The sequence below is a fragment of the Balaenoptera musculus genome, chromosome 8, assembly GCF_009873245.2.
Source record: "Balaenoptera musculus isolate JJ_BM4_2016_0621 chromosome 8, mBalMus1.pri.v3, whole genome shotgun sequence".
NCBI classification, from domain to species: domain Eukaryota; kingdom Metazoa; phylum Chordata; class Mammalia; order Artiodactyla; family Balaenopteridae; genus Balaenoptera; species Balaenoptera musculus.
This window is the reverse complement of record NC_045792.1, coordinates 38,311,103-38,326,138: the sequence shown is the minus strand read 5'-3', so window position 1 is coordinate 38,326,138 and position 15,036 is coordinate 38,311,103. Positions and strand designations below refer to the sequence as shown.

General features: G+C 37.7%; 1 protein-coding gene across 2 annotated transcripts in view; it reads right to left on the bottom strand.

Annotated features, from left to right (window-relative positions):
* Positions 1-15,036, bottom strand: part of MRE11 (MRE11 homolog, double strand break repair nuclease) — a 75,529-nt gene that overhangs the window by 28,658 nt on the left and 31,835 nt on the right. For both annotated transcript variants that reach the window (XM_036861949.1, XM_036861950.1), the window contains exons 12-14: positions 13,168-13,268; positions 11,769-11,942; positions 5,936-5,992 (exon numbers count right to left, since the gene is read on the bottom strand). In XM_036861949.1, coding sequence (XP_036717844.1) covers positions 5,936-5,992; positions 11,769-11,942; positions 13,168-13,268 — 332 coding nt within the window. The remainder of the gene's footprint in view (positions 1-5,935; positions 5,993-11,768; positions 11,943-13,167; positions 13,269-15,036) is intronic.

The window sequence follows — 15,036 nt, the reverse complement described above, 5'->3', positions numbered from 1 at the left end:
GGGGACTTTAACACCTCACTTACACCAATGGACAGATCATTCAAAATGAAAATAAATAAGGAAACAGAAGCTTTAAATGACACAATAGACCAGATAGATTTAATTGATATATATAGGACATTCCATCCAAAAACAGCAGATTACACTTTCTTCTCAAGTGCGCACGGAACATTCTCCAGGATAGATCACACCTTGGGTCACAAATCAAGCCTCAGTAAATTTAAGAAAATTGAAATCATATCAAGCATCTTTTCTGACCACAACGCTATGAGATTAGAAATGAATTACAGGGGAAAAAACGTAAAAAGGACAAACACATGGAGGCTAAACAATACGTTACTAAATAACCAAGAGATCACTGAAGAAATCAAAGAGGAAATAAAAAAATACCTAGAGACAAATGACAATGAAAACACGACGACCCAAAACCTATGGGATGCAGCAAAAGCGGTTCTAAGAGGGAAGTTTATAGCTATACAAGCCTACCTAAAGAAACAAGAAAAATCTCAAGTAAACAATCTAACCTTACACCTAAAGAAACTAGAGAAAGAAGAACAAACAAAACCCAAACTTAGCAGAAGGAAAGAAATCATAAAGATCAGAGCAGAAATAAATGAAATAGAAACAAAGAAAACAATAGCAAAGATCAATAAAACTAAAAGTTGGTTCTTTGAGAAGATAAACAAAATTGATAAGCCATTAGCCAGACTCATCAAGAAAAAGAGGGAGAGGACTCAATCAATAAAATCAGAAATGAAAAAGGAGAAGTTACAACAGACACCACAGAAATACAAAGCATCCTAAGAGACTACTACAAGCACTTTATGCCAATAAAATGGACAACCTGGAAGAAATGGACAAATTCTTAGAAAGGTATAACCTTCCAGACTGAATCAGGAAGAAACAGAAAATATGAACAGACCAATCACAAGTAATGAAATTGAAACTGTGATTAAAAATCTTCCAACAAACAAAAGTCCAGGACCAGATGGCTTCACAGGTGAATTCTATCAAACATTTAGAGAAGAGCTAACACCCATCCTTCTCAAACTCTTCCAAAAAATTGCAGAGGAAGGAACACTCCCAAACTCATTCTATGAGGCCACCATCACCCTGATACCAAAACCAGACAAAGACACTACACAAAAAGAAATTACAGACCAATATCACTGATGAATATAGATGCAAAAATCCTCAACAAAATACTAGCAAACAGAATCCAGCAACACATTAAAAGGATCATACACCACGATCAAGTGGGATTTATCCCAGGGATGCAAGGATTCTTCAATATACGCAAATCAATCAATGTGATACACCATATTAACAAATTGAAGAATAAAAACCATATGATCATCTCAATAGATGCAGAAAAGCTTTTGACAAAATTCAACACCCATTTCTGATAAAAACTCTCCAGAAAGTGGGCATAGAGGGAACCTACCTCAACATAATAAAGGCCATATATGACAAACCCACAGCAAACATCATTCTCAATGGTGAAAAACTGAAAGCATTTCCTCTAAGATCAGGAACGAGACAAGGATGTCCACTCTCACCACTATTATTCAACATAGTTTCTGGAAGTCCTAGCCACGGCAATCAGAGAAGAAAAAGAATAAAAGGAATACAAATTGGAAAAGAAGAAGTAAACTGTCACTGTTTGCGGATGACATGATACTATACATAGAGAATCCTAAACTGCCACCAGAAAACTGCTAGAGCTAATTAATGAATATGGTAAGTTGCAGGATACAAAATTAATGCACAGAAATCTCTTGCTTCCTATACACTAATGATGAAAATCTGAAAGAGAAATTATGGAAACACTCCCATTTACCATTGCAACAAAAAGAATAAAATACCTAGGAATAAACCTACCTAGGGAGACAAAAGACCTGTATGCAGAAAACTATAAGACACTGATGAAAGAAATTAAAGATGATACCAACAGATGGAGAGATATACCATGTTCTTGGATTGGAAGAATCAACATTGTGAAAATGAGTATACTACCCAAAGCAATCTACAGATTCAACGCAATCCCTATCAAATTACCAATGACATTTTTTACGGAGCTAGAACAAATCATCTTAAAATTTGTATGGAGACACAAAAGACCCCGAATAGCCAAAGCAGTCTTGAGGGAAAAAAATGGAGCTGGAGGAATCAGACTCCCTGACTTCAGACTATACTACAAAGCTACAGTAATCAAGACAGTATGGTACTGGCACAAAAACAGAAACATAGATCAATGGAACAAGATAGAAAGCCCAGAGATTAACCCACGCACCTATGGTCAACTAATCTATGACAAAGGAGGCAAGATATACAATGGAGAAAAGACAGTCTCTTCAATAAGTGGTGCTGGGAAAACTGGACAGCTACATGTAAAAGAATGAATTAGAATACTCCCTAACACCATACACAAAATAAACTCAAATGGATTAGAGACCTAAATATAAGACTGGACACTATAAAACTCTTAGAGGAAAACATAGGAAGAACACTCTTTGACATAAATCACAGCAAGATCTTTTTTGATCCACCTCCTAGAGTAATGGAAATAAAAACAAAAATAAACAAATGGGACCTAAATGAAACTTCAAGCTTTTGCACAGCAAAGGAAACCATAAACAAGACGAAAAGACAACCCTCAGAATGGGAGAAAATATTTGCAAATGAATCAACGGACAAAGGATTAATCTCCAAAATATATAAACAGCTAATTCAGCTCAATATCAAAGAAACAAACACCCCAATCCAAAAATGGGCAGAAGACCTAAATAGACATTTCTCCAAAGAAGACATACAGACGGCCACGAAGCACATGAAAAGATGCTCAACATCACTAATTATTAGAGAAATGCAAATCAAAACTACAATGAGGTATCACCTCACTCCTGTTAGAACGGGCATCATCAGAAAATCTACAAACAACAAATGCTGGAGAGGGTGTGGAGAAAAGGGAACCCTCTTGCACTGTTGGTGGGAATGTAAATTGATACAGCCACTATGGAGAACAATATGGAGGTTCCTTAAAAAACTAAAAATAGAATTACCATATGACCCAGCAATCCCACTACTGGGCATATACCCAGAGAAAACTGTAATTCAAAAAGACACATGCACCCGAATGTTCATTGCAGCACTATTTACAATAGCCAGGTCATGGAAGCAACCTAAATGCCCATCAACAGACGAATGGATAAAGAAGATGTGGTACATATATACAATGGAATATTACTCAGCCATAAAAAGGAACGAAATTGAGTCATTTGTTGAGACGTGGATGGATCTAGAGACTGTCATACAGAGTGAAGTAAGTCAGAAAGAGAAAAACAAATATCGTATATTAATGCATGTATGCGGAACCTAGAAAAATGGTACAGATGAGCCAGTTTGCAGGGCAGAAGTTGAGACACAAATGTAGAGAATGGTCATATGGACACCAAGGGGGGAAAACTGCGGTGAGGTGGGGATGGTGGTGTGCTGAATTGGGCGATTGGGATTGACATGTATACACTGATGTGTATAAAACTGATGCCTAATAAGAACCTGCAGTATAAAAAAAACAAACAAAACAACTAATACTAAACTTTCATTGGGTTATTTGTATGGAAATATGTTAATATAAATGTTTCAGACATTACATGAAATTTCTAAAAATCTTATATTTGTATTTGTATGGAAATATGTATGGAAATATGTTAATATAAATGTTTCAAACGTTACATGAAATTTCTAAAAATCTTATATTTGTATTTGTATGGAAATATGTACGGAAATATGTTAATATAAATATTTCAGACATTACATGAAATTTCTAAAAATCTTATATGTTCTGGTATAATGTTATAAGTAATAATCCTAGTTATTACTTTAAAATGTATATCTCAGTAATAACTAATTTTCTTGTCAACTGCATTATTATGAACTTTCATCAAATCTTTAACCGTGGTCATTTTTAAGTCTTTTGTCATTACAGACAGTTCTGGGTGTACTCTGATGATTTTGCAAATATGTTCCTATAAAAGGGTTTCATCTTCAAGAAATTCATGGAAAAGACTCTGACAAGTACAGGTTTCTGGTAACTGACTGTACTGCTGAACTGAATGAATAAGCATTTTCAGAACTCTAATGAAAAACTGATGAACTCATAAAAGTGCTAACAAAAGATCAAGATGAAAAAAAAATTAATTACATGGGACTGAGTGAACTGATGAGGATGAGTATAATTTTTGTGACTCTCTGACTGAATTAAAAAAAAAAAAAAAAATCCCACAAGGACTCAGAGGCAAAGAATATACAAATCAATTTTCACTGCAAAGTAAAGGAGCTGTTACAGTGGAGGATTACTGGACTGAATGTCAATATTATGACATAGTATGAGTCTGTTTCATGTTTGGTAATTGCAATCATTGTTGCTTTTGTTGTGGTCACCCATGTAAAAAAAAAAAAAAAAAAAAGAGTCAGCATATGTAAAAAAAAAAAAAACAGGGCCAGAGCCTGAATTTTTTTTTTTTTTTAAGTTACTTGTCATTCTTTCTTTCTTTCTTTCTTTCTTTATTTATTTAAGGCTGTGTTGGGTCTTCGTTTCTGTGCGAGGGCTTTCTCTAGTTGTGGCAAGCGGGGGCCACTCTTCATCGCGGTGCGCGGGCCTCTCACTCTCGCGGCCTCTCTTGTTGCGGAGCACAGGCTCCAGACGCGCAGGCTCAGCAATTGTGGCTCACGGGCCTAGTTGCTCCATGGCATGTGGGATCTTCCCAGACCAGGGCTCGAACCCGTGTGCCCTGCATTGGCAGGCAGATTCTCAACCACTGCGCCACCAGGGAAGCCCCAGGTCTTGACTTTTGCCTAAGGAGTGTGCTTAAAATAAGGCAAAAGATATTATTTAAAAAGGGGGGAGAGGGCTCCTATTTATCCCCTTTTTATTGTAGCAGAGAAGACAGTGGGACCTGTCAAAGTTAATCTGAGGGATATGTCACGTTTCAACTCTTTCCAATTCACCGCCTGTCAGCTACAGTTCTGAAATATTTAGGGAACGAAAATGGACAGTTGTATGAATTCAGTGAGGATGAAACTTCAGGTCATAACGTTTAAAATTTTCTTTCTACATATATCTGTCTCACCTACTAAACTGAGAATCTCTGGTGGACACAGACTACACCTTTTTCATATTTATATTCCTAATAAAAAACAGAATGGCTACCCACAACAGGTACTATACAAAATGCTGCAGGAGAGCAATCAAGACAAAAGCCCAAAAGTAAATAATTGGTAACATAATTTTTAAGTACTAGACAGCAATCATCAAACACTAAGGACAATTAGAAAACAGGAAAATATATTTCAATCATGAATTCACCAAGTATCAGAAAGAGGCCCGAAGTTTAAGTTAACGGTTGCTAACCTCAAGTCCCTAATCTCCAAAGTGACTGAAAAGACAGTGATGAGGGTGAACAGGCTAATTTCCACATTTTAGAAAGGCCAGTGGACACTGTGTATTTACCTATGATGACACTGCTGACCAAAACACTAAGCTTCTTTCCTTTTGCCCCGAACAATATCAGCTCAGTAGGGTAAGATTTTATACTGATAAGATGCTCTAATAGCAGTTGGGAAATATTTTCATTAAAAAGAGCTCTTCGGGCTACTATTCCTGCGCCTCACCTCCATGCCCGCGCCCACCACATACACACATGCACAATTAAGTAAGTTTTCGACAAGAGCAAAAGGAAAAAAAGAGAATATCAGCAAGCAGAATACTCGTAGGCCGAATTGGAATAAGTCAAAGGCAGCGGTCCTCAGCCAACCCCTGCTCAGTCCTACCCACCCAACAGAGATCCTGTGGACTGACTACTCTGAATAAACCTACTAGGTATTCTGATTTAACAAGCTGACATATAAATAAAGGAATTTTCAGAAAAATTACCTCTCGAACTTCATCATCTTCTTCATTCTTCTGTCTGCTTTCTCTGAAACGACGTACCTGGATTGTAACAGAATAAATCAGAAACATGTTACAAACGTGTCTGTTACGTAAATATAAAACTGATTAACTGATGTTTTCCATTACAACATAAAACTCGGAAATTCAAGTATAGTTTTGTTTCACAAAAGATTAAAGAAGTCATATTTCCCCAGTGACTTATATTAAAAATTCAGGAATGCACTCTAAGAAAAATTGGCCCTAAGCAAAATGACATTACCTGCTGACCAAATGTTCCAAGTCATTGAAAAACAGCCTGTCGGACTGCAGAGGAAAAAATTCTAATGTCCTATGGGTGTTATACTTCAGTAAAAGAGCTAAAAACAAAAACCTCTCTTTGAATAGGTTTGAATTGTTACATTGCTCAAATCATTCTTGGCCACCTGGCTGCAAGTCATCCAGGAGGCTCTCTGAAATGGTATCTGAAGTCGGTGGGCCCCTGAAGACCCATTTTGCTAACAGTCAACCACCAAATGTTTGCCGTCTGCCAACCCTGGTCCTGGTGCCATGAAGGATACAAAGCTTCCTTTTTTACTGGTTCCTGCTCACAAAACTCTTATAATATAGTTATGTAGCTAGAAATAAACTCCATTTATTTAATAATTTACTTGGCAACATGTTTACTGAGCCAAGCTACTATGCGCCAGGTGCTATTGTAGGAACTGAGAATACAATAATGAACAAAATGGTCAAGAGTTCTGCCCTCCATGGAGCTTACAATCAGTGTGTGCATGTGTGTGTGTTACAAAGTAAGACACAAAATAAAAAGTTATGTTGTATTTTAGAAAGTGTATAGGATCAAGTTAATTTACAGCTAGACTGAGAAAGCTCCATCCTTACCTCTGAGGAGCCTCTGGCATTCCCAGGGCCAAATTATTTACTGATGGATTTCAACCTGCATGAGCAGTTAGACAGCATGGTTTGATTATGTGACCAGAGAGGCATAAAAGACTCCCTGGAAACTTCTGCACAGATCTTGGTGTTCTGTCCCGGGTTTGCTGTGTGCATATAAGGACATGAGAAACAGACGCCTGGTGTCTCTCAGATCCCTAATGCCTGCCTATACTCCTTCTCTTGCTGTACTGTTATCAGTTGCCTTTAAATAAAAACTTTAAGTGAGTATGTTCAGTGGGGTCTCAGGAGTCCTTTCAAATATGTGAACCTGTGAAATCTTTGCAAAAGGTGTTAAGTGCTCAGAGAAAAGTAATGCAGGAAGAGGGACAGAGAGTGCTGAGGAGAGGCTACAGGATGATCATCAAAGGCCTCACGGAGAAAGTAGCAAAGCAAGAAGGTAGCAAAGATTTTAAAAGGTAGGGAGTGAACCTTGCAAATAACTGGGGAAAATCATTCCAGTCAAAGGAGAGAATATATGCAAAGGCACTGGGGCAGAAGCATGGTATGTTTAAGAAACAGCAAGGAGGTCGCTGGGCTGGAGCAGACATAAGGATGAAGAAGTAACAGGAACCACACTGAGTAAGGCCTTGGGAGCAACTGTAAGGACTTTTGTTTTTAGGCAGGAGTGACTTCATCTACACTATGTTAGGATCACCAACAGCCCAGTTGAGGTGAGGACAGAACAGAGTGTGGAGGAAAAGCTCAGACAGAAACAGGGAGACCAGTTTGGAGGCCACAGGAGTAATCTAGGTGAGAAATGGCCAGGCCTTGGACCACTGATAGAGATGAAGGTGGTGAGAAATAGTCACATTCTGTAATATATTCTGAAGGCAGAGTTAAAGGATTTCCAGACAGGATATAGGTGACAGAAAAAGAGGAGTCAAGGATAACTTCAAGGTTTATCGCTTGAGCAAATGAAAGAATAGTGCTTCCACTAGAACCCTACAGGTAGAGCAGGGGCTAAGGTTCAGCAATTCAGACTGGGAATGTTGGAAGTTGGAGAGGTCTATTAAACATCCAAGTGGAAGGTCTAGCAGGTTGCTGGCTACAAAAGTCTTGAGTTGAGAGGAGAGGTTTGGGCTAGACTTTTGAAAAGTCATCACCAGATGACAGTATTTAAAGCCAGGAAGCTGGGTGACAATACAAAAGGAATATGTAGATGAAGAAGGGGTCCAAGGACTGAGTTCTGGAGACTCCAACTTAAGAGGCTGGAGAGGTGAGAGGAATCAACAACAGAGACTGAGAATACACATACAATGAGCTGGGAAGAAAACCAGAAGAGTGTGGAGCCCTAAAAGCCAATGGAAAAAAGGTTTTAAGAAGAGGTCAAGTGAGACTTAAGATGGAGAACGGACAATGGATTTAGCACTGGAGGTCACTGGTGCTTTGACAAGAGTAAATTCACTGGAATGAGGGGTCGAAACCCCTGAATAGATGGATTTAAGAGAAAAATGAAGGTGAAGAATCTGGGCAGCAAATACAGAAAACTCTGTGAAGCAATTCTGCTATGAAGAGGAAAAAAGAAATAGAATAACAGCGAAAGGGAAATAGGATCTAGGCTCCAGAGTTTTGTTGAAAGAAATAGCAGCATGTTTGTTAAGATTCAGTAGAAGGGGAAAAATACAGGAATAATATATTTTTTTAAAGACGGCATAGCAAGTAACAGTGCTCGAGGTGGCACGTGATATATCAAAAGCACTGAGTCATTCACAGAAGAGAAATGAGCGTCAGAGTAAAAATACCGAGCAGGCATTATGTGCCAGTGTACTGAGGGCTTACATGTATTCTTTTAATCCTCACAACAACCTTGAATGAGGTTCTATTATCCCCATTTCATAGATGAGGAAACTGAGGCACAGAGAGGTTAAATACTTCACTGACGGTTCCGGAGCGAGTAAGGTCATCTGGTCTATAGTCCATACTCTTAGCCACCATGCTACACACACACACACACACACACCCCCCCCCCCACACACACACACACACACACACCCACACACACTCTCTCTCTCTCTCAAAAGTCATGATGTCACTCCAGGTGTGGATGATCATTTTGGGGAGTGGAGGGTGGGAAGGAGGGTTTGTTTGTTTTATGTATTTACTTTTTTAGAGCAGCTTGGGTTCACAGCAAAATTAAAAGGAAGGCACAGAGATTTCCCATATAGCCCTGTCCCATACATGCACAGCCTCCCCTATTAATATCAACATCCCCCACCAGAACTGTACAGTTGTTATAACTGATGAACCGATACTGACACTCCATACTCCATATCACCTAAACTCCTTAAGGTTCACTCTTGGTGGTGTACATTCTATGAGTCTGGACAAATGTATAATGACATGTATACATGTATAACCCACCATTACAGTTTGATACAGAGTAGTTTTACTGTTCTAAAAATCCTATGTGAATCCACCTTTTCATCCCCTTATCCCATTGGTGCCCAACCACTGACAACCACTGATTTCTGTACTATGTCCATAGTTTTACCTTTTCTAGAATGTTACATAGCAGGAATCATACATTAAGTTACTTTTTCAGATTGGCTTCTTTCAGTTGGTGATAGTCACTTAAGGTTCCTCCATGTCTTTTAATGGCTTGATAGGTCATTTCTTTTTAGCACAGAATAATATTCCCTTGTCTAGATGTTTCACAGTTTACTTATTCATTTACCTACTGAAGTACATCTGTGTTGCTTCCAAGTTTTGGCAATTATGAATAAAGCTGCTATAAATATCATGTGCAGGTTTGTGTTTAGACATAAGTTTTCAACTCCTTGGGTAGATACCAAGGAGCACGACTGCTGGAGAGTATGGGAAGAGTATGTTTATTTTTATAAGAAACTGACAAACTGCCTTTCAAAGTGACTGCACCACTTTGCATTCCCACTCGCAATCTAAGAGTTCCTGCTGCACCACGTTCTCACCAGCATGTGGTGTTGTCGGTGCTCTGGAATTTGGCCGTTCTGACAGGTATGTAGTGGCATATCTCCTTGTTTTAATTTGCATTTCCCTAATGACATAAGATGTAGAGCATCTTTTCATATGCTTACTTGCCAACTGACTACCTTCCTTGGTCTGGTAAGGTCTTTTGCCCATTTTTTAATTGGATTTTTAAATTTTCTTATTGTTGAATTTTAAGAGTTTTTGTATATTTTAGATAATAATCCCTCATCAAACGTGTCTTTTGCAACTATCTTCTCCCAGTCTGTGGCGTGTCTTCTCATTCTCTTCACGTTGTCTTTTGCAGAGCAAAAGTATTTAATTTCTATGCAGTCTAGCTTATCAGTTACTTCTTTCATGAATCGTGCTTTTGATGTTGAATCTAAAAAGTCATCACCATATACAAGGTCATCTAGGTTTTCTCCTACGTTATCTCCTAGGCGTCTTACAGTTTTGCATTTTACATTTAGGGGGTATGGTCGTGTTATACTTATGGCACTTGACTGACAAATCCACCCATGCTAAAAATTTACGAACCTAACACATCCAGAGCCACAGAGTAAGTAGTTTTAGAGTGTGGATTACCTGCCTTCCCTGTGAAAGCACCTGGAATTTAATATTACTGGTTGTACATTAGTTGACGCCATAAGGCTTTAAAAGAATCATGTTAAATAACTAAAAGCACAAAAATAAAAGTAAAAGGGAATGAGTTTTAAAAATAACATTTTGTTCTTCTGCTTAGAGGGAATTTGGAAAATACAGAAAATGATCCCCTAAAATCCCACTACCTGAGCATAACCACTGATAATGTTTGGAATATCTTCTTCCATTCTTTGCATACACGCACCCACTCACATATAAAATAAAAATAACTGGGATCACATTGTGTATAGTTTTACCTCTTTGGAATTCTTTTCCCACTTAACACTGAAAATACTTTTCCATGTTCTTCAAAAGTGTAATTTTTAATAGCTGCATAGTATTCCATACTATGTATGTGCCAATATTTATTTTACCAAAACATTTCCAACTTTTCCCCACTGCAGATAACACTGACATAAATTACTCCCCATTCTAATCTCTATTTCATTATTGTCTTAGGAAAATCGCCCAGGGCTGAGTTAAAGGACAAACCTAAGCTTCTTGACATGCTTAAGAAGGCAAAAATGCTTTTCAGTGCAGCTATTCAAACTCTGATACTCCTACCAGCAGAGTACTAAATATCTTTCTCAAATTGTTGCCACTTTGACAGATAAAAACTACATTTAATTTGAGCTTCTTTGATTATCCTAGGTTAAATACCAGTTTCCTATGCCTATTAGCCATTTACATTTCTTTTGTGAACCACCTATTCAGGTCCTCTGTTCATTATTCTATTGAAATGTTTAATATTCTTAAGATTCATAAGAGCCCTTTAATGTAGTAGGAATATTAACCTTTTATTCTGCCCACATACGAATATTTTCTCCATGTCAATACCTTCTAATTTTGTTTTTTGACAATTTGACATGCAAACTTTAAAAAATGTTATGTAGTCAAATCTAAAGAGCTTTTCCTCTGCTTTTATGCACAGAGGGACTGCATTTCCTAGGTGAAATTCAAAATCTCAATCAAAACTTAATAAAAAATTGAGATAAGCAGACATTTTCACCCTATGAGGTTCATTTTAAAGCACTTTCATGATCTTCAAGAGAAGATACTAACTATGGATGGGGAACAAAACTAACATTCACTGGGTATCAGTCATATTTGAGACTGTGTTCTAGACACTTATTAGACATTTTCTAATTTAATCCTCACTTTATGATCTCAATTTATAGATAAGAAAACTAAACAAATCAGTGAAGTTAATTAGTGATTTACCAGAAAGAAACTTAGAGCTACTCTTAAGGAGAGACTATCTAAATAATAGATTTTCCACCCCAAATTATTTACTCACCTCTTCATCGATTTTATCTTCTAGGGCATCAGTATGACGTTCTTTAAGAAATCGCTGTGTTTTTTCCAACTGATATTTCACTAATTCCTCTATGGCATCTTTTTCTTCCTTGTCCACAAATTCTTGTACTGCTTCACCCATTCCCCTTTCTGTTAGAAGTGAGAGCTGCACGTTCTGTAAGAGACATATAAATTACTGGTTGCAGCATCTTCCTTACAAAACAATTCTGTATAAGCAAGGAAAATTACAGAATAATTTTACCAGAGAAAAAGACAAAAAAGTTATCTAGTTATCGGAGGGAAAACACAGCAAAGTAAAATAAATCAATGGATGGTAATTAAGCCTATTGATAAATACTAAGGGCCAGAAAAAGCAAAGTAAAAACAAGAAACAGGAGTAGAGTACAGGACTTGTGAAAATGCAGAGGCCTGAGAGGCTGGGACATAGAGTCCAGAAATAGCAGCTGATGACTAAGAGAGCAGGTTAACCAGTGTGGTAGGCAGAAAAATGGCCCCTAAAGATGACCACATCCTAATCTCTGGGACCTGTGAATATGTTACATGGCAAAGGAGAATTAAGGTTACAGATGGAATTAAGGTTGCTAAGCAGCTGGCTACAAAACTGGGAGATTATCAGGGACTATCCAGGTGGGCCCAGTGTAATCACAAGCATCCTTGAAAATAGAAGAGGGAGACTGAAGAAGGGAGTCACAGAGAAGTATCCGGGGAAACGACGGCCAGACAGATCCAGTGTTTCTTGCTTTGAAGATGCAAGAAGGGGGCCCGGAGCCAAGAAACACGGGTACCTCCAGGAGCTGGAGAAGATGAGGAAATGGAATCTTCCCTACAGCTTCCAGAAAGGAACACAGCCTTGACAACACCTCAGTTTTTGTCCAGTGAGACCAGTGTCTGGTTTCTGACCTACAAAACTGTAAGGTAGTAAACCTGTGTTGTTTTAACCACTAAGTTTGTGGACATTTATTCCAGCAGCTATAGGAAGCTAATACAACCAGAGGATCTCAAAGTGGCACATACCCACAAAAATAAGAATAGCTTCATCATCCAGTGGCTTATTAATAAAGTAACTCTGAAATTACATCCAGATGCAAGAAAATTAAATCCTGGATTCAGACTTAGGTAGTAGCAATAAAAAGAAAGAGGATAACAACACTGACAATAATAGACACAATAATAACAATATTAATGACTGACATTAATTAAGCACTTATTTTTCTTGATACGTAATAACTATAAATGAATGTAACTGTCACCCTGCTTACTTCATGGAGACATTCTGAGGATTCATTTTGTTTAAACTACCTATTACACATATCTTAAATTAAAATCTGTTATTATAAGATAGCCATTATCCAAACTGAGAACTGTAACTAAGAAATTACCTTCTCTGCGGTTTGAAAATACTGTTTCACAAGGTCTTCTACCCTTAGAGTTGTTCCTTCTGAGGGTTTTGTGATGAACTTCCCAAAGTTGATCTCTTCTCCTAGAAAAAAGAAGTCCATGAAAAAAAAAAGTAGCAGTTTCTCTTTTAATGTTAACGTGCCCAAACTCACTGAAGGTTGCTGTCAGTGAAGGAGGTATGGCCAAACTTTATCAACTGTCAGTTTGCTCAACGCAGTAAATTTTGAGGCAAAAACATGTCATTTTTGCTAATATCTAGAGTCGTTTCCCCAAAGTCTGTATTTCTTCTCCAAATCTCCAAGTAGTATGTCTCTTGGACCTGTTCTCACAGAGTGGTCCACAGATCTCTGGGAGCCCCCCATACTGGTTCAGGGGGCTTAAGGTCAAATGTAATTTCATAATAAGACTAAGACGTTATTTATCTCTTCCACCGTATTGACATTTGCACCAATGATACACAAGCAGTCGTGGGTAAAACTGCCGGTGCCTTGGGATGAGTCAAGGCAGTGTCTCTGAGTTCTACTGAGAGTCATCACTTCGTACTCACAGTTCAAAACAAGACAAAACAAAAAGCCAGTTTCACATAAGAATGTCCTTGATGAAACAGCAAAAATTATTAATTTAATTAAATCTTGGCCATTAAACACGTATCTTTTTAATATTCTGTGAGACAAATGGGAAGCAGGTTTCAAGCACATTTGCTGTATTCCTAGGCAGGATGGCTGTCTCAAAAAACAGCAGGTACAGAATAAAAAGAATACTGGGCAAGAAGTCAAAAAGCATAGGGTCCGGTAGGTGCTCTGCTCATAACCTTTGTCAGGGAAATGAATATTAACTGTCTAGCATGTGTGTGACCTGGTGTGGAAAACACAATGATAAAATGACAGGATGCCGCCCATAACAGCAATTGATCACAATACAAGATGGTAAGTGCTACAACAGAGGTAAGAACAGAAAATATGACACACAGAGAAGAAATAAATTAATTCGTCTCAAAGAAGGCTGAAAATAACATGCAGATAGCAAACGCAGTTAGCATTTGACTCAAGACCTGCACTGCAACTAAGAAGTCTGCATGCCGCAACTGAAGATCCTGCATGCTGCAACAAAGATCCCGCGTGCCATGGCTAGGACCTGGCACAGCCAAAAATAAAAACAAATAAATAAAAAAAAAAAAAAAAAAAAAAAGAATTGCAGAATGAATAAGAATTACTAAGCAAAAAAGGAAAAAGAAAAAGTATTTTAGGCAAAGGGAAAAGTTTATGCAATGGCTTAGGGGGTAAAGAGGCACAAAGTTCAGTGTGCCTCTTACAAAGTGGTGAGGACAAGTGAATAGAAATCTTTTTTGAATTTCAAGACAGGAGAATTAATATTACTTCATAAATATGATTACTATATTTTACTATGCCAGACACTATGTTAAGACCATTTACACACAGTATATCATCTAATCCTCACAACAATCCCGTGAGGCAGGCACAGTTATTATCCTGATTTTGTAGACAAGAAAACAAAACATCAGAGATTAAGTAATTTGCATGATGTCACACATGTAGTTAAAGTAGCAGAGTTGGCCAAAACAACAAACAATTTCATGCTTTCAATAAGATATACAAAAGGGTCATTGTTTCCATTCAGCAATTAATGTATAAACAAAAAAGGGATCATCAGAACAAAACTGACAATGGATGAAACTCAAGTAACATAAGGTACTAGGTTCTATACTCCACATTCTCACAAATGCTACACCCAAAAAATTCAAGGAATTGATAAGGATGGACAATTAAAGTAAATCACCATCAGTAAGTAACTAGCTAAAATTCATAGCATAAAAATATCATTCTCTGATA